We start from the raw sequence: 26,281 nt of genomic DNA on the forward strand, positions 1-26,281 counted from the left end.
TATGAGCTTAGCCTACTTGACATATAAAATTGATTTAGCATGATTTTTCTTTTACTCAGCTACATCACATCAGGGACACTAAGGTCATGAATTTGGAAATTTACGTTTGAAAAAGACCTAAAGAGGAGACAGTTTACATTCACAAAATACAGACAAATTATTTAAAAATCATCTTAAGGCAGATTTAATAATAACATAACAAAAACAATAATGAACTAGAAAATGCATTTCCTGCAGAAAATGCTTGTGAATGCTGAAAAGCTAAATTGCTAAAGCTAAACATCACCCACTGAAGTCATGCAATATACACTTCATTATAAGCATAGAAAAAGCCTTAATGAAACTAAACTTAAACAGTGATAACACAAAAACTGTAAAAGATATCATCAAGCTAAATCACGCTTTTATCGGATTTATTTATATATTATCTTTATATTACTCAATTTATACAGTAGTCTGCATGATCTAGCTCAAATTGATTTGAAGTTATTTAGGTCACTACTTTCACCACAGGAGCTATAAAATGTCTGCTGAACACACACAGTGACTAATACAGTTCGCTATCTCACTATAGAAATAATTCCTGTTGCCTTGACGCTCAAATTGATTTATAACAAGCTATATCATGTTTTTCAGCTGTTAACAGAGCACAGGCTTGCATTGTAACTTGAAGTTATAACAATTTATATTCTATAACAAACTCATTTGGGAAATACTAAATTGCTATATTATATTGTCATTAGCTCTGGCTCTAATTTTAATAGGTTCAGATCTTAATGGTAAAATACATATAAAAATGTATTCATTTGACTGAACAAACTTGTTAGCATGCCTGTCACTACGCTTGCCATGTTGTTTATATTAGAAAATCAAATAGGCCTAATTCATTAAAACTTACACTATCATGTGGACAAGACCGATTCAGAGTGCCGATCTGACAAAAAAGGAGGTTTTATTTATTGATTGTGGAGCTGCACAGAAGACACAAGTCCTGTCTCCCTGCTGACTTTAAAGAGATTTTTTTTTTTTTTTATCTTTGCCCATTCCATAATAAAATAATCTCTACTTATTCAACCTTTTCCTGAGCCTCCAACATCTTTTCAAGGCCATCTTTGCGCTTTTTTTTTTTTGTTTGTTTGGTGCTATGCATGACTATGTTCACTCAATATGTTCTTACTCTCCGTTTTGCAACATTTTGATAAACCTTCAGAGCCTCACAAAATCTTTAGCCGATCTGTGGTCTAATTTTTTCTTTTTAAAGTGTTAACAAAAAGCAGAGAGTGCTGTCATGCTGCAAATTCTGATGTTACAGCTTGTTAACCTTATACTGAGCTTGCACACCCCCGAAAGAAATGTAATACACACGTAACATTGATATTCACTGGCTAATATGATATATTGCACTAGTAGCAACACTTCTACTTAAAGAATGACTTTCTTTCTAAATAAACTTTATGTATAGCTCTCTGTAAGTGTAATATACAGTGAATGACAGCTACTTCCAGCTTCAGGAGCTTCAAATATTGCATATATTTACATTGCATGTGTTCACATGTAATGCAAATATCATATAATCTATCATACTCAGCTTCACTATATGTTTAATGTTATTGTTATTTAACAAGATCATGTTATTCATTCATATTATTAAGATTTTAAGGAGTCCATTTTAGTGTAAGTACCCACATTCTGTTCCACACTGGAAGCTATATGTTCGTACCTCATGCTGCTTCTTCCCACCCCTTAAAACTCTTCCACTTTCTCCACCCACAAAAACTTTGCTAGCTGTCTTAAGACATTTGAATCTGAAAAACTTCAGATCACGCTGCATCACAGTCGAGCTCACTAGGGTCTGTCTGAAGTGTGACGTGCCAATCCAGCAGCCACATCTTGGTCTCTTGTCAGGTAGTATGGACATCCATCATATCTACTCTCCTCAATGATTGTCTCTGACACTATTAAATGTGTTGATTTAATTGATCTTTGCATTTGTATCAAGAAAGGTGTATTTAAGTTTATCCATTTGATTCATCTGATGCACAACCAACCACTAAGTGTCTTTTTTTAAATAACTTGTAGGATGCAAATCAGGATAATCAGGATGCTGTTTGGCTTTTTTGTATTGTCTGTTGGGGTTTTCCTGAACATTGGAGTGTGCACTGCAGGTAAGGAACTATTTTTTTTATATTACAGGTTTGTACTTTGCAGAAATAATACAGACACATCAAATCAGTATAGCAGATTTAACCAGGCTTATTAGATAACATTAATTAATTTTAAACCTCAAACCATGTTGAAAGTAACTGAGTGTGCATTGAAGTTGGTCTGATTGACAATGTTAGAAAAACTAGTGTTGTCACTTCACACTGATATTTCAATGTTTGACCCGGTCACTGCATTTGTAATTCAGTGTGGTGGCAGCTTGCTTTTTTTCTCTGCCAAATTCTTCATGTTTTCACTGCTGGATTTGGTAGAAATTTCCCAGGCTTGACAGGGCGTAAATACATAAACAGTCAGCTGGGATCAATATCAAAGTGTAGCGCCACATCCTGTCCAACTCTTGTAGAAAAACAGAAAGGGAAGCAAGCCAGTTGACACTCTCACAAAAAACGGTAATAAATCAACTCTATGGAGCAAACAAAGGCCTTGTGTCTCAGAGTGCCCAAAAAGTCTTGAAGAGCTTGTATACGTGTCATCTTTTAAAAAGGAGGATCTGATGGTTGTCAGGATCACCCTGTGGTGATGGATCCCCAAGGCCTTGGCCTGAATCGAGGCTTTTGATACTCTTTGACTTCTCTCCCATCTCACAGTGCCATGGCATTGAGACTCTTTGAATTAAAACACTGCTCTAAATAGATTGTGGTGTGCAAACCGTTTTCAAGTAGGAGAGGAGAGTGGCCAGATCTCTAGGATACCGGAAACCAGTTGTGACTAGAAGGTTAATACAGGCGCCCCAAAGTTCATGTCAGACATCTCTGCATGTCAGAGTAAAGCCTGAAAATGGCCAATGCACAAAGGGTTCTTTGATTCTGCTAAATGTAGCTGTGAAAAACTTGTCAGTCAAAATAAACCTGTAGTTGCTCCCTAGTCTAATGTATCCCCATTATTTTTTGCCCCCTCATACCTTTCTCACTTTTCATAGTCAAGACAAGTGGGCACTTCATTATCCAAAACAGTGGTTCCCAAAGTGTGTACCAAGGCAGCCTGGGGTGGTTTAAGGATGGGCCACAGGAGCCAAAAGATTTGTTTATTCTCCTTTATTATTGTATATTTTTAACAACTGAGAAGGCCAGGACTGATAGAGTGACTAAAAAGGCTGGTAAAATGGTGGGAGAGTTAAATACAGTGGATAAAGTATATGATGACCGCCTGGCAAAAATGACACAGAAAACGAGGGACCCTGGTCACCCTCTTCATGGTAATTTGACTGGTAGGGTTATGGAACGTAGTGGTAGGCTAAGGCCTCCTGTGACACGAACTAAGCGGTATGCTCTCTTTTTTATACCTCAGACTATCAGACAGCACAACAAGCACTTTAAACATACATTTTTATAATTTCTGTATTTATGTATTGTATTGTATTTGTATTTATTGTATTGTATTTATGCTCTATCTTTTTATGGGCATTAAGGCTTGTATGAGCACTGTAATTTCCATTTTTATGGATGAAATAAACTTGACTTGACTTGACTTGACTTGACTTGACTAACTTTCCACCACATAATAAAGAACAAAGCAACATTTACATCACTTACATTTTACATTAGATTTCCAAGCATATCAAAACAGAACAGAACAACTATTCAATAAAAATCATATTAACAAGACTAGTCTACAGCTACACTATGCTTTGTAAGACTGTGAGTAGGATCAGCCTTTAGCTTTGAGCTAAATGCTTATGTCAGAAAAGTCAAGGGATCACCAAAGTCAGTAGGATTTATTCTCTGGGAACCATGAATGTCTGTACATAATGCTGTGCCAATCCATCTAGTAGATGTTGAGATATTTCATTGGATAAGTGAAACTAGGGTTAGGGTTAGAGCTGCTGGCGCTAGATGAAAAGTCAGAGGATCAACAAAGTCACTATGATTTATCCTCTTGAACCATGAATGACAAATTTTCATCTTAATCCATCAAAAAATGTAGTGACCGACCAACAGACTGACATTGCTATCCTAGAGGCAGGCATGGCTAAAAACAGTTGCTCTGTTACTTTGTTGTATTCCAGTGGTTCACAACCTTTTTGCCATGTGACCCCTGAAATTGAACCAATACTTGTGACCCCTCATCACTGTGTGCAGTTCAACCAATGGGTGATTATTTAAAGGATTTTTAGAGGCCTGAAGAGGTAAAAATATCCAGTATTTCAAAAGAAAACATTTTTCTTTCTTATCCCTTTAATCATTTGATGACCACTCAGATTTATCTTAAGACCCTTTGCGGAGGTCCCGGCGCCTAGGTTGAGAACCATTGATTTATTCCCTCTCATATCTTCATAACTTCCCAGTTTACATAAACACGATGAACAGTGCTTGCTTCTAAAAGTTATTGTACTAACGTGTTCTTTACTTTTCCCCCTCAACATCAGTGCAATCAGAGATGAGAATCACAACAATAAAGGTATAGTAATTTGTTTCTTTCAAGCCTCTAGTAGAGGTAAATACACAATTTAAGATAAAACACAATTCATTGATTACCTTTTGACATATTTTCTTTTAGCAAGAACCATATGCAATGTCCAAAGGCACACAACTGGAAGGCTTTTGCATGGACCTGCTGTCTGAAGTAGCCAAGAAACTGGGCTTCAATTACAAAGTGCAGCTGGTGAAAGATGCTTCATACGGCAGACAGGATGAGAACGGGAACTGGAATGGGATGATTGGAGAGGTGGTGAGAGGGGTGAGTACATGAAAACTTACATTTGAAGGGGTCAAAGGGCAGCCAACCATTCCGCAGGAGCTTAAATACCCAGTTGGCATCTGTGACTCACAACGGATACATTGAAAATCAGTAAATGTGTGTTGTGAACAATATCAACAGGGTTGTTGGTGCAGTTAGAATCTCTTTAATTCATTGAGGAGTTTATTTAAATGTACAGCAAGTATTTATGTGTTCCCCACAGGAGGCCGACCTTGCGATTGCTCCGCTGACTCTCACTGCAGCTCGGGAGAAAGTGGTGGGGATGACCAAACCATTCATGCAGACAGGAATCAGCATCCTGCTGAGGAAGGACATCTCAGAGGGAACAGGCTTCTTTGAATTCCTCTCCCCCTTTACAGCCGAGACCTGGGTCGGCATACTCATTGCCTATCTGGGGACCGCTGCATGCGTCTTTGTAGTTGCCAGGTTGGTGATGCAAGTAGGACTAAAAAGTAATGTATTTGTTGATATTTACAGATGTGCTGTCGGATTTGAATATGAATATATATTATACTTCTTGTCTGTGGATATTTTCACATTTCTGCTGGCAGTGGAATCCCTTTGGTTGCGGTCACATTAATATGTTATTTGTATTTGTATGCAAATGCAGACTCAGCCCATGTGAGTGGAGTCAGCCCCAGAGTGAGCAGAACAGATTCAGCCTCCTCCACAGTCTGTGGTACACAGCTGGAGCTCTGACTCTACAAGGTAAACAGCAAAACCAGACACTTGTATGCCACCAAATGGAGACTGATAATAATGAATTTACTGATTAGTTAGAGAATTAGAGACATCTTTTTACTGTACTCTTTTTGTGTTGTCAGGTGCTGGCCCACATCCCAAAGCTCTTTCAGGACGTGTCATCTGCTGCAGCTGGTGGTTATTTACCATCGTCCTCCTAGCTTGTTATTTCTCCAACCTCAGCTCTTCTAAGACATCTGAGTCCACTCACCTAACAGTGAAAGGATTTGAGGACTTAGCCAATCAGGACACGATTGAGTACGGCTGTTTGGCTGGCTCTTCCACCCTTGCCTTCTTCAAGGTACAGACATTGGATCACTTATGGATCCCCTGTCTCACTGCTGTTTCTCTAATTCTGTTTTTTTCCTTCATGCAGAATTCAAACAATCCAGTGTACCGCAGGATCTATGAACACATGGAGAGAACTAAGAGTTTTGTGTCATCTATGGACGAAGGGGTCCAGCGTGCAAAAGAGGGAAACTTTGCCTTCATTGGAGAGTCTGTTTCTTTGGACTTGGCAGTAGCACGCCATTGTGAGCTGGTCAGAGCACATGAAGTCATTGGAATGAGGGGATACAGCATTGCTGCCAGCCTTGGTGAGGTTACTCATTTTGAAAACTCATATAAAAATTATATTTAAAAAATAAATAAATAATTAACAATAAAACTATCAATTTCCTCAAGGCTCACCCATCATAAAGAACCTCAGCGTGGCGATCCTACAGCTGAGCGAGGCAGGGGAGCTGGCTTACCTGCGAAGCAAGTGGTGGGCCAGCAGCTGCATAGCAGACAAGGCCAAGTCTTCAGCTGTGCATCAGCACAGCCTCAAGGGGATGTTTCTGGTTCTTTCCCTTGGCCTGGGGCTGGGAGCACTGCTGGCTGTCCTGGAGCTCACCTCCAAAAGCCGCAGAAGAGCAGCTGAGCAGAAGGTGTGTGCCAGTGCATTTACAAATCACATCACTTCAGTCAGGCGAAAATAAACATCCATCTCCAACTTTTCAGAAACTAAACCAAACCAGCCTTGCTTTTTGCTCCACAGTGTTGTTTGTGTTTATCCAATAGGCTTTTAAGCTGTTTCATAAGCCTGAAAGACTGCGACATTTGCTCAACCATTTAATGACAAAACAATCTGTTACAGTTCAAAGCAACCCTGTAATTTACCAATTGGTTTTCACATCAGCTGGAGAACAAAATACAGAGGACACAAGCAGACTGATACAGTCACACTCTCTCATCCACACAAGCATGTTTACATAAAATTCATCAACATATTAATGAATTGATTTTTTTCACTTCTGTTTATATTTATATGTCCTTCCCACAGAAATCCTGTTGCACTGTTCTGACTGAGGAACTGAGTCTGCGCTTGAGGACCAGCAATGCAAACAAACCCCAAGAAAATGTAGACAAAGATCAAGAAAAAGCATAGAAACATCCTACAAACGTGTAGTTTTAACACGTCTGGACATTTTAACTTAGAATGTTTTTGGTTTGATAGCTGTTTGATAGAATTTGTTCTAATATTTGACAGAAACATTAACTTAATTGTAGGTTTTGAACTTTCTTACTTGTAGAGATACATCAGAAAAGAAACAATATTACATTTCAAAATAAAAAAGCTTGCATTTTATTAAAATAATCAATTAATTGATTTTCTAGTACGTACGCTACAAATTCAATGAAAAAGCAAACATAGTTTAAGTATTATAAAAAATAATTATTAAAATGACAAACTAACAAATAGCGCTCATGTACTTGGTTTTTTTTTAGTTTACTGTTACTTCTTTCTGACTGCATCACACTGTTTTGTACAGTTGGCAATGGCATCACATGATTTCAACAAAAACTTTCAAAAACGATTTCATGCATAAAAACTGTGTTGTTTGTAAACATAACAGCAGGCCTATAATAATAAAAACTGTCTAATTGTGTAATTCTGTGTGTGTCTTCCTATTGATCTAGGAAGAAAATCAGAACTGCTTTCTCCCACGACTCCTTTTTGTGGTTGTGTTGTTACTCTTTTTCTTTGTCTTCTGAAGGACCTTGTTGTCATGTTGGAGTCATCAGTCTAATCTAAAAGAAAAAAATACAATAAAAACAAAAGCCATGATTTAATACAACCACTTTAGGTTTGTATCTGCAATTATTTTTTATTTTACTTTTGCAAATGTGTATCACACATAATCTGTGACTCACCATTTAGAAAAAGTGGCGATTTACAGTGGATCTCTCTCATCCTCTGGTCAAAAAGGGCCTTCATCTCCCTCTGCAGCGTGCCCTCACGTTGCTCTGCTCCGGATGACACACAGGAGGGCACAAACTCCAGGCTGTCAGTGCTGCCGTCACTGCTGCTGGATGTTCTGTCAGACAGGCAGAGGCCGTTGGGGATAGGCCTCACCTGGCTGCTGTAGCTTTTGTATTTTTGTGCTTGCTGTGTCTGCCAGTGGAAAGCAGGCTTGCGGTTCACCATCGGCGTCTGGGGAGAGGTAGTTGGTTTTCGAGGGCAACTGCGTGAGCGGGCCTTTGTTCGTATTGGGGTGGACGGTCGGGGTGTGGCTGAAGCCTCTAAGGTCCGTCTTACCCTGGCAGGAGACGGTGGAGAGATAAGTGGAGAGGATATGGCTTCATGCTGCAGCAGATGCTGCAACCAAGGCTGAGGGACTGAATCAGTCAGACTTTGAGTTTGTGTTGGTTGCTCAGGTTCAATGGCAATTACTTTGTCTGGCTCTGGTTCTGTTGGTAATTCCTCAGATTCTTCAGGCTGCTGTGGTTTAGACGTCTGAACCTTCTCCTGCCCAGCACAGGTTGACTCTGGTGATTCATCAGTTTCATTCTCCAACTCTTCTGGAATTGGATTTTCAGGAGCAAGCCCATCAGGGCAAGAAGCCTGGGGTGAGGTCTCAAGATCAAAGCTATCTGCTCTGGCACAGGGAGCAGTCCCCCTGTGGTTGGAGTCAGTGGAGGACATCCGACTGAAGATCCCTCTCTTGGTCTCTGGTGGTTCATGAATTTTAACTCTGTGAGCTCGCCTCACTGGTTCACTCATGGCCCCTTTGTGGATAGCAGCCTTGGCTGCTACTGGCCCTTGTACCAGAGGAAACATTTCTCCATTCCTGCTGTCCTGAGAAATTGTATCCAGATCCTTGCGGAATAACAGTGCTCGTCCGTCTTCTGAGGACTGGACAGAGAAGTCTAGTGAAGGCTGCCTTTGAGGACCCTTCATATGCTTCTGGGCTGCTTTTTGGATGTGTTTTCTGGCTGCCTGCACCGCATTTGTGGGTTTGATCTGTTTCACAAAGGACACCAAAGGTTTTAAGATGGAGTTGTAGGATGAAGCTGAAATTAGATGTGTGAGTTTATTTAGAAAAGCTTACCTTTCCTGTTATATCATTGATAGCAACATGAACAAAGATGGATGACTCCGCCATCCCCTCCAGGTACACATGCCGATAACCTACAAATTTCCATAAACAATCATGTTAATACATTTTATTCATATTAAACGAATAGTTTTGCATTTTGGAAAATATGCTTATTTGCTTTCTTGCCAGGAGTTTGCATATTAACATCTTATGTCTTGTTTGTTTGATCTGCACAAAAATGAACAAGTTGTGGTTTTACAAAGGGTAATGTTTGAGACTATTTCTTGACTTTGCAGCAAATTGAAGTTACTACGAGATATAACTTGTTAAGTAGTGAGTTTTAATGGTGCTGGTAGGCAGACTTTTTTTTTACTTTTGGAAAGAGCCAGGCTATCTGTTCCTCCCTGTTTCCAGTGTTTATGCTATGATGCTATAGCCTTATTGCTCTGATACACAATTGTGATATCAATCTTCTTATCTAACTCTCTGCAATAAGCGTATTTCCCAAAATGTCTGACTCTGTGCAAACTCTGGAGTGTTCATAACAGAAATCTCATCATGTAATCTACCTGGCATCATACTTCTGAAAGCAACAGTCCTCTGTCCAATGAAATCTCGTCCGATAGGATCATGATCCCACACTTGGAAACGGACCAGGGCAATCTGAGGCATTAGAATGTTAAAGACGAGAGTCTCCTCCCACATTGGGTTGAAACCTGAATGAGTTAAAGGGAAGTTACACAATCAGAAAAACTGGAAAGTTGACTCTCTGTTATGAGATTATGAGATGGGAAATACCATTATCATCCACCACCCTGGTCTGCTGCTTGGAATAATCAACATTAAGGCCGATTATCTCAACCTCAACAAAGGGATCGATAATCTAGAAGTAGAAAGAAATTAGTAAAAATGGGATTCAAGTGATGAAAAATATATTTTTTAAAGCTTTGTCAGGTGTCTCAATAATAGATTATGTTTGCCGCACATTTACCTCTCCTCTGTCCCCAAACATGGAGTCTTTAGGTTTGGGAAGCTGCTGTCCGCTGATGATCTTTAGCACTAACTGAGTCTTTCTGTGTCCCGGTAGAGGATCCTCCAACATGGGGTTAAAGGCAGCTGAGAAAAAAACTAGTAAATTGACTACCCCTGCACAGACATTTGCTATTAACTCTGCACAATCTGTATATGCACATACCTTTACACATGCACTTAGGCCTCAGAATATATCCACAGTTTCCATTGCTTGAAAACTTGGCTTGGTTAAGTTCTAGCATACGGCCCTCTGTTTGATAATTCATTGCAACTAAAATGAAACATATACATAAATGAAAAGCTGCTGCAATACTAAACGTACCTCTTATTGTAATTTTGAAAAAGGCAGTATTGCAGTTCACTGTGACTGTCTTACCCATATGGCAGCCTGTGTTCCAGTAGGGTTGTGGGTTGAAGTTGCTCGAGTCCACTCTGTAGTTGGACGGGTAGACTCTTAGAAGTTGGCGTTGGTTGAAACGGACCAACTCCCCCGGCTTCAGCTGTAAGATCTGGTTCATAACAGTCTCGTTAAGGGATGATACCTGCCAACTGTTCACAAATGCTACCAGATAGGAAAAAAATCAAAAAAATCAAACATCCATTCCTAAAATATATGATGAACTATAGGATAATGCATGTGATAAAAACAAGCAAGGATATCCCTTTACCTTGTGTTTCTATGTCATGCACACGGACAGATTTTGTGTACTTGACCAGGTCAGACAGAGCTCGGGACAACCTCATTGTTTTCCTCTTCCTATAGGGAGAGTTATAGACAAACAGTACAAGTGTAACAGTTGAAACTAGGAATATTGCTAAAACTACTTAATTTAATGACTAATCTTACTTGGGATGGTAAACAATTTGTGTCCTCTCCTTGCTGTGGTCTGACTCGCCATCAGACATTGTCTTATTTTTCACTCGGATTCTCTTTTTCCTCTGAAAAAAAATGCATCATTTGCAATATTTTTGATGGCTGCAAGGTGTACAGCAAGTAGGGCCATATACAAAAAAATGCGTTAAGAAAATATGCAAAGGGCTGACCTTTCGTTTGAAGCTCCTTATTATCGATCTGCAAAATCGGCTCTTCTTTTTGGTTTTGTTGGTAGAGGTAACAATATTCCCCTCCTAAAACAGTCAAACATAATGCATAATTATGCTTATCTATCTATCTATCTATCTATCTATCTATCTATCTATCTATCTATCTATTTATCTATCTATCTATGTTTAATTTGCCTGTGTGATTTCATCATCATCATCATCGTCTTCTTCCTCCTCTTCCTCATCACCAGTGTCTTCATCAGACACATCACCCTCCTCTGCATCAGGATCAAGGTTTGCTGGCAGCTTTTTTCCCTGGAAAACAAGTTAAACATGTACTGAATATTATAAGTCCATGTGATTGTGGTGTGTTTGTGAGCTTTGTTTGAGTATCCTTGAGCAGCACATGCTGCTAAAACAATTTTACCTTAACTAAAATTTTCCCTTTCAGAATCTCAGGGGAAGGCAGCTTCTTGCATTCATTTACGTTGACACTGGACAGATCCAGTTTGTCCTGCAGCACCTCTCTCAGATACTCAGCCATCTTTTTCTGCTGAGGCACAGTGCAGTGGTTCTCTATGGACAAAATCACTGGGTACCTGGGGAGTGTGATGTGATGACACCTGAGCTACATGTATGATGCTTTTTATTGTGAAAGCTTGACAAAACACATCAGGACCCAGAAGCACTTACGGTGATTTTGTAAAGGCATATTTATTTATTGTCTCAATGACATCTTTAAAGAGAATTTTGGATGTCAAGGTGTAGCCGTGATGAATAATGGGCTCCCCGTCAGGCCCGTCCCAGCAGTCCACTAAGAAAAGAGGAGGACAGAACAAAAGAGTTAATAAGGATGAGTCACCATGTCATTAAATCCCAGCGAAGAGAGCTGAAGTTCTGGTTTTTCAGGCTTTTACCCTCAACACAGCGACAGCCGGCCTGGAGAACATAGGCATACATTTCCACTCGAGACTGAGAGAGCAGCTGGTCTCCTGACAGGTAGGTGTTGTGTGAGGTGGCAATAAAGTAGTTATTCAGAGGCTGCGTCATGTCCTGGTTCACCTGATTGTGCTCGGGGTTGAAGATATCACCTGCAGGGCTCCTTAAGTAGTTGGTAAAACCTGAAGAAAGAAAGTTTCATAGCATGTGTATTATTTGTATGTTCATGTCATGTCGGTCCATGTGATATATGTGATGTTATTGATGCATTGTTAACTAAGCTGTTATTAGCAAGTTCACCATACCATCAATACCCAGTACCATACGCTGTAGGTTCTCAGGACATGGCTCAAACTTGGCCACTATGTCGACTAGATACTCTTTGACCAAACCTCGCATCTGCAAATAAAACAATATCAGGAATGTCATTTTTGGTTTATCTGATCTGATATTTTACACATAGTCTGTTTCAGAAGTTGAATGTTTTTATTGTGAAGTTAGAATGTTCTTTTATAGTTTTATCGAGGTTTAAAACTTGTCTGTTTGTATGCCTTTTATTAAATTAAATTTGGATTTGTATCTTGCACTGCACTGCTGTGCCATGTAACCTTTATTGTACTGTTTTATCAGTTTTATTAAAATTTAGATTATTTTAATCTTCATTTTTTCTTTTAATCTTTTAAAATCCTAAACAGCGAGACTGACATCAATTAAATAAAATTACAAACAGTAACGCTGGATTACATGCATGGATTGTCCGCCATGAAAACTGCTATGGTGATTACAGAACATACATACATAATACATTGAAATGCTGACCATGAATAGTGTAAACAATGGGGTTTCATTTGATGAAAATCTTAAGTATAATAGGTTTAAAATAAATAAACACAAACACAAAGAACTGGCATGAATCTTTTTACATTTTGTTTGTACCTTCTGTTCGTTTTCAAGAAAGCGTGCAAGGTCGTGAAGATCCAGGACTTCTTTCTGATTGCTGTAGGAGATCATTATCAAGTAGAGGTCTCTGCGTGTGGAAATCATCTTGTAGAACGAACAAAATTCTTCAAAGCCCAGAGAGCCCTGGTTGTCGTCTGTGTCTGCTTCCTACAGATAACGACAAAAAAGAATTTCATGAGCAAGAAATAACTCTTTCACTATGTGTGTGATTTGAGATAACCATGCAGTCAAAGAAAATATGTACCACTATGGACCCATCTGAAGGATATATATCTCCATAACCATCGAACATGATGGAGCTCGTTCACAGAGACTATCACCATCAGGAGGGGAGGACAGTTAGCTACTGAACTAAAGAAATACTGCAGTGAAAGTAAAGCCATCTGTTCAGTGGCCTAATGGCCTTCCTGTGACACTCTCCTGCACTGTCCTGCCAAAATACTGTATACATACATATTTGTCCGGTCTTGCTGATGCTTTGTGTTTGTTTTTGTTTTTTTTTAAGCATTTTGTGCATTGATGCTAAACCGATTTATTTATTTTTAGCCATGCAGGCACTGCTTTGGTCCAGACTAAACTATCTATCTATCTATCTATCTAAGTATTAGCTGGATTGCCATGAAATTCTATACACACATTCATGGTGCGCAGAGGATGAATCCTACTGATTTTGGTGATTCTGACTTTTCCTCTAGTGCCACCAAGAAATGTCTCAACAACTTCTGGATAAGCTGCCATGACATTTGGTACATACATTCATGATCCCTTAAGGATGAATAACTTTGGTGATAACTTTTTCCACTATATAGCGCCACCATCAGGTCTTAACTTGTAATAAATCAAAGTATTGTTGTGTTACCAAAAACATGCAAAACTAATATTGCCTCAGCTGTACTTTGAGTTTTGTGCTAATTAGCTAATGTGAGCATGCTAACATGCTAAACAAAGATGGAGACCACGCTAAACATTATACCTGCTAAACACCAACATGTTAGCATTGTCATTGTCAGCATGGTAGCATTTAGCGCATAGCACTTCTGTGGTTATGTTCAGCTTCACAGAGCTGTTAGCATGGCTGTGAGTCTTGTTAGTTAATTTATCAGCTGCTGTATATTTCTAAAATAGCGGCATCAATCAAGTTATCAGTTAAACTCAATATGAATTCTCCACAATTGAATGCAGCAACATCTCCAGGTAAGGAGATATTAGTGATAGATAACTAAATATACAAAAGCACAGAGGCAGATTTGACGGTGGGTCATGCTCATTAAATTTATGGCAGCTGGCATAATCAACCTTTGTAGATATAAGTCTTACTTGAAACATCTGCCTGACTTTCTGCTTGGGTAAATTCACATTGAGTTTGTGAAGCAGCTGGTGAACCTCTCCAATGCTCAAGGTGCCATCTCCATTTTTGTCGGCTTCAGAGAAAGTCTGCTGTAACCATGTGAGGCTGCAGTTAAGGAGGAAACTACAAGGATCATGATCAGGTCACTTCATGTGTGTTGTTCTGTCTTCTACAATTGGATGTTAACCTCCTATTTATATGAATAGGAGTGATGTATGAATAGTATTTGTAATAATTAGTCATTTAAAGGATTAAACATGTTTATGAGAGGCTGAATAAAGGATATTGATCACGGGTGCGCTGCCTCCGGGCCAGACTGTCCTCATCACTGATGCCAGCCATGAGGTATTTTAGCCCAGTGATCCAGGTGCGGGCCTCCTCTGCGTTGGTGGAGACTAGGTCCAGGGACTTGACTCGCTCCCCGTAGTAAATACTGAAGCAGTAGTTTGGGTCGAAGCGGTTGTCTGCGTACCGCCTAAAGATCTCTGACTTTTTTCCCTCGCAGACTTCATGGATAGAATCGATAGTTACTGAAACAGATGATTAAGACATGTGCTGGGAGTCATTCAACTAATCATTTACATCTTTAAGCTTCTTGGAGGAACTGATAAAAACTATGGGTTCAGAACAGCATCATAACCAATGAAAAAAAAAACATCAGCGAAAATTGCATCAACAAACATTTACTCAAAGTAACTTTGGCTTAATTTTTTACTCAGGTCAAACAATGTCAACCAACTTGTCGGATTCCATAGGGGTCAAATGTGAACACCTATAATATGTCTCAGTTACAAAAACATTTTAACCATTGTATGACATAGGCAACTATTCAGTGAACTCTTTACAGCCTGCTCCCCAAAGTGTCGTAGGTCATTTAGATCAGGGGTATCACAGCTATTGATGTTGATGTTATTGATGTTAACTGATAACAAGATACACCCATAGGTTTATGTGCAAGCCTCACTTAAACAGTAGTTGAGAAAAGAAATTCAATCTTTTTGTTATTAGTGATGTTTAACTGTTTTATAGTTAGAAAAGCCAGCTGTAGATATTCAGCGCTGCAAAAATACATTTTGAAAATTCAGAGTAGTGATTGCTCACTTTTGGCCTTGTCATGTTTTCTGGAGGGCCGCCACCGGATGCAGGATTTGTGCTCGTCCAGGTAAAAGAATCGGACCAGTCCTTTCTTCTTCCCCTTCAGTTTTGTCATCTGAGTGCCGGTCTGCATGGTGCACATACACCTTTCCACTACAAGGGAGCACAAGGAGACACACAATATTTATCATCTGTTAGTCAAGTTTGTCAAGCTTAAAATCTGCAGGGATCATCACATTGGCATGCATTTACTGCCAACATCAGAGGGAGCTTGTGCAAATCACATGAGTGTAATGTATATTCAGTAATCTATAATACTATATTTTTGGTGCCTAAACTTGTCCATTTTTCTAGTTGATTCGTCAAATGTGCCTTACAATTTGACAATTTGTAATATACAAAATACTGCAGTGCATGTCTTGTGATTGTGTGCAGGAAAACCCCATGACAAACCCAAATGAATCCCTGAAGCAGCAGAGACAAGTAGAGGTTTATCATCAAGCACTTGTTTATGAGATTATAGGCTGCGTCACACAGGGATTTAAGTAGCTGAGGAAGAGGGGAAAAAAGGAAAAGATACACAACCCTGAAGTGATCTTAATCTAAAAAAACAAATCCATCAGTTATCAGTTATTCTCCTGACTTTTCTTTGCTGATATTTCTTGAGACTTTTGAATGGTGTGTGCACCGTGCTTGAACTGAAATAACATGTCAGAGCCAACAATTATCTTGTAACAATCAGGTCATCGTGAAGTAGTGTGTTTGTTTTGTGTGCTAAAAGCAGTTAACCTTTGTTTGTAATCTAAAGCTCAGATGCATGTGACGCATTCTGGCAAATCATTCAGGCTAATCCTGAAGGATTGTCTACTGTCCATATGTCCATTATATACTCAGAGCCTTCTCAGCAACACTACTCTGTTATGTTGGAACATTCACACATATTACAGGCCAATCACATGAAAAAAATCATGCTTAAAGTTTTGAACTCACATGACCTTGTTTGTATCATATTCATGCCATATGTGTGGAGAAAAAAAAATATGATTTAGTTTGCAGCAGCTTGTAGGTATTTCTGCTAAACAACAGGTTGACATTCTGCAGTGTTTGAAGGTGACATTAATTGATGAGTCAGTGAATCTTACCTATCTGACCCAGTCTCCAAATCGGCTGTGCGACCACACTGCCACCAATCCAGAAAAACTCCTCAGCAAGTCTGGAGATGGATGCTTTCTGCCAGAGTTTTGGAGAGCTCATAATGGACTGGGTGGATGAATTAAAGGGACTTGAGACCTGTTTCGCCTGATGAGAGGAGCCCTTAGCATGCGAGGGGGAGAACATTCCTGATGACAGAGATCCTAAAGACGGAAAGGTGGTCTTCTTGGGTGACAGAGACGAGTGTGGTGAGGTGCCACTGAGCCCTGGAGAAAGAGGTGCCATAGCTGGGGTGCTGTTCATCCCTGAGCTGTACATTTGAGTCTAACTCTCCTGTCCCATTCACACCACATTAACCCACCTCACTCTACTGGGCTCTTCAACTAGGTTTGTCTCTCTTAATGCAGCATATTCTCTTCTTCCAGTTAAAGTCTTCCCACATGGGATCAGGGAACAATATTCCCATCCTGAAGGTTCATTCCTCGTCATCCTGTGTCCAGTGATCCAGTGTCGCAGCCATAGATTCTTCTATATTTATTTGTTTGCACTGAGAGAAGGCTCGCAGAGAAAGAGTGTGCAACATGTGTCAGTCACTAAATCTTCCTCAAGCTGTAATCCTTGAGTGAGGCTTCAGCCTTGCTTTCATGGAGGGATTTTCACGCAACCAGTAAGCCTCTGAAGAAAGAGAGTTGGACAGGAATAGTGCTAATATTCTTTTTACTGCGCTCATGGAAGTCCTAATCATTAAAGAATGTAGCAATTGTAGTAGATTTAATAAACTGCTTTTAGGATAGACAGTGTCATGATTTAAGGTAATGACAATAACGGGTGCATTTAGCTATTAACAAGCTTGAGATATTCACCCTTCAATTGTGTGCAATGATTTCCCTCTAGAGGCAACTGTGTGACATACAATACACGTATAAGTATGTATATCATATCATATTTAGAATACAATAATAGGAGCTTTTGAGCTCTTGAATCCATTAAGCTTTAATGTTAACATTGTTAATGTTATTAGTAACCTAACACACTGCGTTTTCCTTTTATGACAAGTCAATATGTCTGCTGTGAAAAAAGGGCTAAGACCCAATGCTCTCAACATCATATAAACAACTAACTTCATTAGAAACCTTGAGCCCACAGAACAAATACAAATGCAGTTATTTTTTTGGGAGTAACTGTACTCCTGTACTATATCCCTTATGAAAGTAGGCCAAATGTTTTTTTTTCCAAAAATTTGTTGTATGCTAATTGAATACACTGTTTCTCATACCAATTTATTTATGTTTGTATTTTCCAATCAGAATAGTAACCTTCGATGCAAAAAGTGCAAAAGGTTTTTTTTTCTTCATCTGTTGAGATAACAAGTCTACAGACATGTTAGTGGTTCTGTGTGGCTGTACCTAGGCAGCACTGTGCTTTGAGCTAAATGCTAACATCAGCATGCTAACATGCTCCCAATGAAAATGCAAACATGCTGATGTTTAGCAGGTATGTTTTCTATGTTCCCCATGTTAGTTTAACATGTTAGCATGCTACCATTTGCTAATAGGCACTAAACACATAGTACAGCTGATGATGTAGTATTTGACTAATTTGATGGTGGTTGACCTGATGGTGGCACTAAATGAAAAGTTAGGTTGATCACCAAAGTTTTTAGGATACATTGTCTGGGGACCAATGTCTGTAACAGATTTAATGTCAATCCATGTAGTTGTTGAGCTATTTTCGTCTAGACCAAAGTGGTCAACATTGCCCTCCGTAGAAATACAAATAAAAAGAATAATCCACACTCACAAACATGCACCAACACTGTTTCCATTGTGGTTACAATAGAAAAAACACTTCTCAGAATGGCGTAGGATTGATTTAGATTTTAATGGGTATTATACAGGTTTTCCGAAGGAAAAGAAAACATTTAAACAAGAGGCAAGTGAAACCCCACTTCCAAACCAAAACTACAACAGCATCAGCTAACAAAATGGATATTGCTATCACACTGTACCCAACAAATACTGAGCGAGGGTATCATAAGTAATGATAAGACATAAAAGTGTTTCTTGTTTCAAATATATGAAAGCACCTAAGGATGAAACCAATAGAAGGTGTCCCTTCTACTTTATCTGAGGGAGCTGGAGGTGCAGAGATTTCAAATCCATTTTTCAGTTTTTGGTCTGTGGTGTAAAATATACTCTATAATTCATCAAATAATAAAGATCTTCTCAAATAAACAAAATCAAGGGACAAATATTCCGTTGGTGTGTCAAACCTAGAAAAACTGATAGGTTCACAACCATTGATGGTTTTTATTCTCCTTGTTTAAACCAACAGTTTCATCCATTCTGCTAAATGCCCTGTGATTGCAATATACTCAGGGATACAACAACAAAATTGGAGTTTTGCAAATCCAAATATAGTCTCTTTTTGGTTTCAAGTAAGAGCAAAAAATAATATTCATAATCAATTTAAGTCTGGAGCAAGCAAACATACTGACAAATATCTTATTTACAATATTGTATTTACATCAGAGGATACTGGGGGAAAGTGTGTTTAAATTCAAAGTTCATGTTAACTTGTGTTTTGAAAAATGTAACAGGGAGTACAATGCACAATGCAAGGTTCTTTTCTTTAAAAAGTGCAATTCCTTTTCTTAAAGTAAAAAAATATATATCCATACTTTGTATATATGTAGAAATGTTGTTCATATAAACAGCATTTGTTGATTTAAGAGCCCTAAAACCAGTGACTAAAAATGAATGTTTTCTGTTGATAGGCAGCAAATTATTATTATTATTATTATTATTATTATTATAGAATATAAATTATTTTACAATACTCAATAGAAAATCAGAAGTACCGCATTTCAACAAAAACAGACCGCTATTGAAGTTTGATTTCTTTTAGGAGGGCATTTGTAGATTTATCTGCACTAATGTGGGCAAAAATATTTGCTATTTATCACATGGTCTGGTTGCAAAAACATTACTGGAAAACAATGTTCAAACAACAAATAAAGTTTCATCATAATATTAAAAAGTAACACTTCCATAAAATATCTAAGCACTAAACAGTGGTGGACCTGAAGGCAGCCCACGTACAGTAACCTCCAATACTTCAGGTTTATAAAATACAAAAGGTAGACAAGCTGGTATACATGCGTACATGTTTGTATATGGATGTTTGTTTCTTGCCTGTGGAATAACGGTGCTGCGCAAGCAATATTTCTCAGAAAGTACATCCTCTACACAGTTATAAAAAGCAAGCCGATATTAAAAGTAAATAGTGGTAAACTGGTGTCTGTTGTTTCCAGTGGTCTGCAATGACACCTTTGAGTGTACCAATAATTTGTGGCACCAAGAGTTTTATCATCCACTCAACATGTTTCTTCCCTTCATATTCAAGTAGTGTTATGTGGCTATATTTGCACATCTTAGAATAGCTTATACCAAAATAAGATCCTTGGACAGCGTCAGGTGTCTAACCAAGAGCTCTGACGTCACTGGAGAGATGTGGTCATCACTGAAAAAGTCTTTCTTAAATTCACGCTCTACAACATGCTCAGACATCATGCTACTTTCCAGTTCATTTAATAAAATTCATATATTGTCATAATAAAACAAATTTATATCATATCATATTATATATGACAGATGTTTCCTCTACAAAACTGACTTTGCAGTTTTCGTTTCCCTAACAGGAGGTGCAACAAAGTCCTTAACCATGCCCCTTTTTATTGAGTCTCTTTCTCCAGTTCTGAACGTGCAACTTTAGGATCCATTGGTGTGTTGCGTGGTCTGTCTATGTGCGTCTGTGTTTGCGTCCTTGGGGTCTCCAGGAGGGCTGCTGTCAGCCTGCAGGGCCAGCTGGGTTTGCAGGTCTTTAACAACAGTCTCCAGGCTCTGCCGAGCTTTTCTCTCCTGCTGAAGCTCCCGCCTCAGCTGCTCACGATCAGCTTCTGCCTGCTGTAGCTGCACATGCAACTCTTCGATCTGCAAAACACAACCCGAAACAGACAGCAGTCAATATAAATGAAACACAAATAGGAGACAGGATTGAAAAAAATAACAAATAAACAAAGTATATATACTGGTGGTTGTGATGATGATGGGTCTGTTGCGGACATCTTACCTGAGTGGAGTACTTGACCCGGAGACGTTCAGCCTCACAGCCTTTGTCACAAACTCGCAACTGTCTCTCCCTCTCCAACTCTCTCTTCAGCCGCCCACAAGACTCCTCCGCATCCCTCATCTTCCTCTCCCAATCCACGCGAAGGCGTTCAATCTCCTTTCGCAGGTTGCGCTTGGCTTCGATGGCCTCACGAAGACGGCCTTTCTTTGCCACCCTTACAAACTCCAATTCCTGTAAAAAAAAACACACAAAAAAACATCAAAATCATGTCATGTTTCAAACATTTTTTTAGAGGTTACTGTCATTCCTATCACATAGTATTTCACAGGAACAGGATGTGAATACCTGCTGAAGACTGCGTTTAGCATGCACAGCAGCTGCCAGCTTCTCCTCCTGCTTCACTCTCATCTTGACAATCTCCTGCAGGAGTTTTTCCCGGGCCTCTTTGGTGTCCGTGCCTCCATACAGCATCTGTCTCAGGGTGTCTACCTCTGGGCCAATTGTCCCCGAAAGCCAGCTGGGTCCCTCCTGTGGTACAGCAACACTCTGAGGGGTCAGAGTCTGAGACACACTGGTGAGGGCGGACGGAGGAGAAGCAAGCGAGGAAGCTGGCACTGGACCTGACAGAGAGAGAGTTTTAACATTATTAGGACAGCGATTGCAAGAATACTGTTGTGTTTACTGTTTCAACCTCTGCTCGCTTGCTAGCTATTTTTCATATTCTCTTAAGGCTCTGACACACCAACCCAATTATTGGCCATCGGACAGTCTAGCGAGGTCGGTGACTGGAGTCTGTTCGGTGTGTTCCGTGCCGTCGTCAGTCGAAGGAGCCATCGGCATCCATTTTGGCCGATTTGACTTGTTGAATCGGCCAGTGGGCAGACGGACTCAATGACCAATCTGACTGGTGGAGTGCTAGCCCTTGACTAGCGAATCAGTGCTTCTTCCACAAGAAGAAGCCCGAGAGCTGACAACGCTAGTATCTTCTTATTACTAGCCATCGTATTTTCTTCCATTCAGCGAGTAATGACAACAACAATCCTTCTTGACTACTATCAACACTCTCTGATGAAAACAATGACTGACGACAGCGTGCTCTGTGTTTACTAGGTCTAGAGAGATGTTCCGTCATTTCTGGTTTAAATTTTTTGTGCGACAATATAGATTAGCGCCGCCTGCTGTCATGGAGACGTATTACGTCTCTTGCATGCGCAGACCGTACGCTCAAGTTGAGCCTCTCCTTTAAGACGCTCAAGCTTCGGTGTGTTCCGAGGCACTTTTTTGAGAGATGGGAACTGACTGATCAGTCCGACTCCCTTTTCTGCCAATGGTCGGCCGTCGGGTTGGTGTGTCAGACCCTTCAATTACAATATGTGGTGTTCAGGTGTTACACCTGACACAATATGTGGATATAACTATTTATCTATTTATTTTAATCGTAATTTATATCTTTTCAAATTAGTTGAGTTACTCTATAATCTTTCCACAACTGGCAACTGCGGAAGTACCTTCTGGGGTTTAAGTTGGGGATCATTGTGATAAAGCATCCATACAGACATTTTTTCACAGCTGCATGTTTCAGCAAAAAAAAAAAAATAAGCACGAAACTAAAACTAAAACTTCCTCTGTACAGCTCCTGTTGCAAAAGATTACAAAGCAATAACTTATACTACAGTTAAAAATCTGCACTTTTATTTTTCTTGTATTTCTTCCAATAAACACCAGGTGGTGCAGTTGTACAGGAATCACCCTGACCCAGCTCTGCTGCGGCTCATGTCCAGTTGGGCTTACTGTGTAATACAAGTTGTAACTGTAAAACCTGTATCTAATATTAACTGACTCTTGTAGTGTTTCTCTGGATTATTACAAACTCTAGGTGATGGGTGGTACTCACGATCATCACAGTCGCCCACATCAATCTCTCCATCTGTGTCCATGTCTTCAGCTGTACAGGAGGGGGAAATTTTTGCTGCAGGTTGTGCGTCTCCATTATGCAGCTCCTGCGGCAGCCTGGAAATGGCTGCAGGTCCCCTGCCCGAAGTGTGGCTGTCCCTGGGATGGACCGGAGGGGCCAGGGGAGCTGCTATGAGATTGGGAGCTGCCAAAGTCTTGTTACTTTTTGAGTAGGATCTGTGGAGGCAATACAGGTCCATTTAAAGCAATTCATTGGTTATAATGGACAATTTCACAAATATTGTCTCTTTAATACCGAAACTATCACAGCTTTCATCAGATGACTCACCTCTCCACCTCATTCTGAGTAGCTGAATTCTCTTTTTCTGCTGCTTTAGGAGACCAGGGGCGGAAAGCAGAGGGCCTCTGTTTCAGTTGGACTTTTTTCAGATCCTGGAACAACAAACAAAACAATAAACTTGGGAAAACTCACAGTAAAATACCACTAGAATATTAAATCAGCCGCAACGAACAAACTCAAAGGCCCCTCTTCATTTAACAAGGCTGAATGATGAGAGGTCATAGGTGATAATGTGATGATTCAAAAGGACAATGGTTTTAACTCCCTTTTGACTCTTAACAGCAAATCCTGTTTCACACTGGCAACATGCACACACACAAACCTTGTGTGCAGAATTTGACAGCGATTGTAGCCAGTCGGGTTTCCTGTCTTTGTCAGCTGATGGAGATGGTAATTCGTCGAATTTAGACCTCTTGGCTGGGACTGGGCTCGGAGACTGAGGAAAGGAGAGAGAATAGACAGTTAATCATCGAGATCCTCACAGATATGAAGTGCAGATTTTCCATCATGGAGTGTTCAACGGATATTTCAGGAGCCTACAAATTCTAAAAAATGCTAGTCTGACTGTAAATGACATTAATCATAAGCAACACACAAATTTGTCTGAACACGGAGTGACTTTTTACAGCTTTACAGTCACAGAGTCACAGAAAGAAAAAAAAAATAGACAAACAGAAAAGAGAGACAAGGGGGATAGAAGATGTGTCTGTGTAAGCGTTCAGTCTCTGAGCTTGGCATGTCTGCATGTTTGTGTGTGTGTATGTGTGTGTGTGTGTGTGAGCAGGGCTTTGAGCTGAGCAGACACTCAAGCTGGTCTGGCTGGCAGCCAGTAGGGCTACATGCTCCCTGCCAGGCAGAAGAGGCGCCATCAGGTGGAGCAGATCGACTGCCTGAACCACAGAAATATTGCAATATAGAAACAGAGGAAGACAGAGAGGGAGACAAATTAAAGTAATTGCACTCAGATCTGACAGACGATTGAGTTGAAGTGTTCGGAGAGAGTTCAGGGAGGGCTATGGAGGCATGAAATGTTTGAGGTAAACTGCACTTAGAAAACCCGGGGAGGGAAGCATCTGCCTTGTTAAGTGCCACAAAATACAGAATCCCTGATTTATATATTGTATGTCTCTGTGTGTGTGTGGAAAGCTGCAGGACCATGTGTCAAGATAGCTAACCTCCGCAGCCCTCAGGTCTGCACTTGTCAGACAGAGGATATGTTTACCTAGGTAGGCACAGAGGCCAGCACAGACCTGCCTGCTACTCTCTTACTCACTACTATGACATTCTGCCTCCAGGAATGGCAAACACCCCCATCTCCTCGTCCGCGTGTACGATTCAAGACAAATGATTACTCTGTCTACATTCAAAATCCTCAATGGAAAACACTCCTGGGTTGCATGTAGTTGTGAAACCTTAATTGCTGCTCCACTGTAATCACCTCAAGATGGAAATTAATGACAAACCTCATTTAGTATTAAGCAAGAAGCTTGGCTGGTAATGAATCACGTCTCACAGCTTTTCTACATGAAGCCAGCCGCTGTGTGAGTGAGTGTGTGTGAGTGTGTGTGTGTGTGTGTGTGTGTGTGTGTGTGTGTGTGTGTGTGTGTGTGTGTGCGTGCACGCAGCTATGAGTGGGTGGTGGACGGGACGCATGGGGAGGTGGGTGGGTGCGGGCGTGGACTTGCATATGTGTGTGTGGGAGGATATGTGTGTGTGTAGGAGTGTGTGTCTGGTAGAGTGTGCTCAAGAGTGGAAGTGTTAGATCTGACACTGTATACCTGAAGTACAGATTCCCTGTAGCGCTGCAACAAAGAGTTGTTGGGTTGAGTCTACAAATCTGCAAGAGTTTTAATAATCATTTGAATTAATCGTTTGGGTAATTTACCAAGAATAAATAATATCTATTCTCTGGGTCAAGCTTTGATAATGTGATAAAGTGTTAGTCTCGGATTTATATTATTGTAAAATAAATATCTTTGGGTTTTTGACAGTTGAACAGATAAAACAAGCAATTTTAAGACATCGCCTTGAGCTCTGGGAAATTGTGATCAGTGTTTTTCACTATTTACTTTAACCCCCCTATTTAGCATTTATAGGCAGTACATTTAGATGTGATGAATAGTTTATAATACACTGTGGTTGTAAGCAACTATAACTCCTTCTGTGGTCACCCATAAGTGAAGGCTGCCGTATAAACAGATAATTAATGACAATATAGTAAAACAGTTGTAATAATATTACATTAAATTATGTCAACATGAGAGATCAGCTAACTACATTATAGTGGTATAAACTATTTATTCAATGTTTATATACTGCTTAAAATAAAAGTTTATTATGCCACCTTCTCATGTCTGTTCTGCCTTTTCATACTGTTACTTCATACTGGTTTCTGCTTCATTACATGTTTGTCTGGACACTCCCCTCACGTCTCCCTGACTCACAAATGTCTCTACCTGTCTATCCAGTAACCACATTACACACACCCCACCGTTCTCACGCATGCATGCACGCAAGCACGCACGCACGCATGCATGCATGCACGCACGCACGCACACCGTTTGGTTGTGCTACTGTAGGTCAATTCTTTTAACCCAGACCTCCTGTGGACTGAATCTTGCTCAGCAATGGTGACTCGACCCCTCACCTGCCTGACTCAAGGCCGGTGGTTTTCTAAGAACTGCTGCCCTGGTGTAATCTGACTCTGTAATTACTGGCGTGACTGTTGTTTTCCAGACAAAAGGATGTCTGCCTGTCTGGTACTATTTCTACCCTGAGGTTTACAGCTCCAGGAAGGCTAAGAGCGCTAGACATAATAGAGTCAGAAAAACAGACACTCCCAGACACCACAAGGGACCTGCTGGCTAAATCTGACACTGACCTCACAGGAGAGCAGCCGCACGGGCTTAACTCACCACCACATCATAGACATAGCATGGCCACGGAGTCATAACACCCTCCTCACACATCCTACTGCCGAGCAGGTCCCACTGAGCCAGATGATAGGACATCCCTCTCTCTCTCTTCCTCTCCCTCTCTCACTGGTAAGAGAGGGAGACTTCCTCTGAGGAGTTTGCTTTGGCCGAGTCCCCTGTGGGAACTGAGTCTTGAGTGGGAGGGGGGTTGGGCCAGGGGAGCGGGACCACAGAGGAAGCACTGAGCTGAAGGAATGTATACTTGAAGGCCAAGTACAGCCTCTCCTTTAAGACTCCATTCAAGCATTGCCCTTTTCAACTCGCTATTGTATGATATTTCTTTGAGGCGCTGTAATAAGGGAGTGTTTCAAAGCAAACCTGTAGGCTA

At 40.2% G+C, this 26,281-nt stretch overlaps 3 protein-coding genes across 5 annotated transcripts in view; 1 reads left to right on the forward strand and 2 right to left on the reverse strand.

The window, feature by feature from the left end:
- The first annotated feature begins 1,762 nt into the window (after positions 1 to 1,762).
- Positions 1,763 to 7,592, forward strand: si:dkey-183j2.10 (glutamate receptor U1). 2 transcript variants are annotated; one of them, XM_031301894.2, is made up of 10 exons: positions 1,763 to 1,905; positions 2,080 to 2,165; positions 4,589 to 4,620; positions 4,720 to 4,899; positions 5,123 to 5,346; positions 5,531 to 5,628; positions 5,745 to 5,962; positions 6,038 to 6,257; positions 6,346 to 6,590; positions 6,986 to 7,592. In XM_031301894.2, the coding sequence occupies exons 2-10, from the start codon at positions 2,081 to 2,083 to the stop codon at positions 7,088 to 7,090; spliced, it is 1,407 nt and encodes a 468-aa protein (XP_031157754.1). In that variant the 5' UTR covers positions 1,763 to 1,905; position 2,080; the 3' UTR covers positions 7,091 to 7,592. The 2 variants fall into 2 exon arrangements, with proteins under 2 accessions (XP_031157754.1, XP_031157753.1); XM_031301893.2 differs by having other exon boundaries at positions 1,771 to 1,905; positions 4,583 to 4,620.
- plch2b (phospholipase C, eta 2b) lies at positions 6,794 to 17,220 on the reverse strand. 2 transcript variants are annotated; one of them, XM_036002288.1, is made up of 21 exons: positions 16,584 to 17,220; positions 15,448 to 15,594; positions 14,633 to 14,876; positions 14,316 to 14,445; positions 12,975 to 13,145; positions 12,344 to 12,437; positions 12,017 to 12,220; positions 11,793 to 11,913; positions 11,527 to 11,698; positions 11,295 to 11,414; positions 11,100 to 11,183; positions 10,903 to 10,994; positions 10,724 to 10,812; positions 10,432 to 10,617; positions 10,219 to 10,326; positions 10,015 to 10,139; positions 9,822 to 9,906; positions 9,593 to 9,739; positions 9,036 to 9,115; positions 7,858 to 8,947; positions 6,794 to 7,729 (listed from the first exon to the last, which is right to left on the reverse strand). In XM_036002288.1, the coding sequence occupies exons 1-21, from the start codon at positions 16,909 to 16,911 to the stop codon at positions 7,725 to 7,727; spliced, it is 3,822 nt and encodes a 1,273-aa protein (XP_035858181.1). In that variant the 5' UTR covers positions 16,912 to 17,220; the 3' UTR covers positions 6,794 to 7,724. The 2 variants fall into 2 exon arrangements, with proteins under 2 accessions (XP_035858181.1, XP_031157752.1); XM_031301892.2 differs by having other exon boundaries at positions 6,794 to 7,734.
- A 1,230-nt stretch (positions 17,221 to 18,450) lies between these two features.
- skib (v-ski avian sarcoma viral oncogene homolog b) overlaps positions 18,451 to 26,281 on the reverse strand; it is a 32,382-nt gene continuing 24,551 nt past the window's right edge. The window contains exons 2-7 of the mRNA XM_031301584.2: positions 23,301 to 23,414; positions 22,967 to 23,070; positions 22,619 to 22,854; positions 21,070 to 21,344; positions 20,725 to 20,955; positions 18,451 to 20,585 (exon numbers count right to left, since the gene is read on the reverse strand). Of these exons, the coding sequence (XP_031157444.1) occupies positions 20,364 to 20,585; positions 20,725 to 20,955; positions 21,070 to 21,344; positions 22,619 to 22,854; positions 22,967 to 23,070; positions 23,301 to 23,414 (1,182 nt within the window). The 3' untranslated portion in view covers positions 18,451 to 20,363. The remainder of the gene's footprint in view (positions 20,586 to 20,724; positions 20,956 to 21,069; positions 21,345 to 22,618; positions 22,855 to 22,966; positions 23,071 to 23,300; positions 23,415 to 26,281) is intronic.

The sequence above is a fragment of the Sander lucioperca genome, chromosome 6 (genome assembly GCF_008315115.2).
Source record: "Sander lucioperca isolate FBNREF2018 chromosome 6, SLUC_FBN_1.2, whole genome shotgun sequence".
In the NCBI taxonomy this organism is placed as follows: domain Eukaryota; kingdom Metazoa; phylum Chordata; class Actinopteri; order Perciformes; family Percidae; genus Sander; species Sander lucioperca.

What these genes read in the sequence shown, in the direction of transcription:
- si:dkey-183j2.10 (XM_031301893.2), top strand. Translation starts at nt 2,081, where the DNA reads ATGCAAATCAGGATAATCAGGATGCTGTTTGGCTTTTTTGTATTGTCT. An exon ending in TGAGAATCACAACAATAAAG is followed by an intron (nt 4,621 to 4,719) that starts GTATAGTAATTT and finishes ATTTTCTTTTAG; the next exon opens with CAAGAACCATATGCAATGTC. An exon ending in TGGAGCTCTGACTCTACAAG is followed by an intron (nt 5,629 to 5,744) that starts GTAAACAGCAAA and finishes TTGTGTTGTCAG; the next exon opens with GTGCTGGCCCACATCCCAAA.
- plch2b (XM_036002288.1), bottom strand. Translation starts at nt 16,911, where the DNA reads ATGTACAGCTCAGGGATGAACAGCACCCCAGCTATGGCACCTCTTTCT. An exon ending in TATGCCTTTACAAAATCACC is followed by an intron (nt 11,699 to 11,792) that starts GTAAGTGCTTCT and finishes CACACTCCCCAG; the next exon opens with GTACCCAGTGATTTTGTCCA. An exon ending in AAGGGAAAATTTTAGTTAAG is followed by an intron (nt 11,415 to 11,526) that starts GTAAAATTGTTT and finishes CTTGTTTTCCAG; the next exon opens with GGAAAAAAGCTGCCAGCAAA.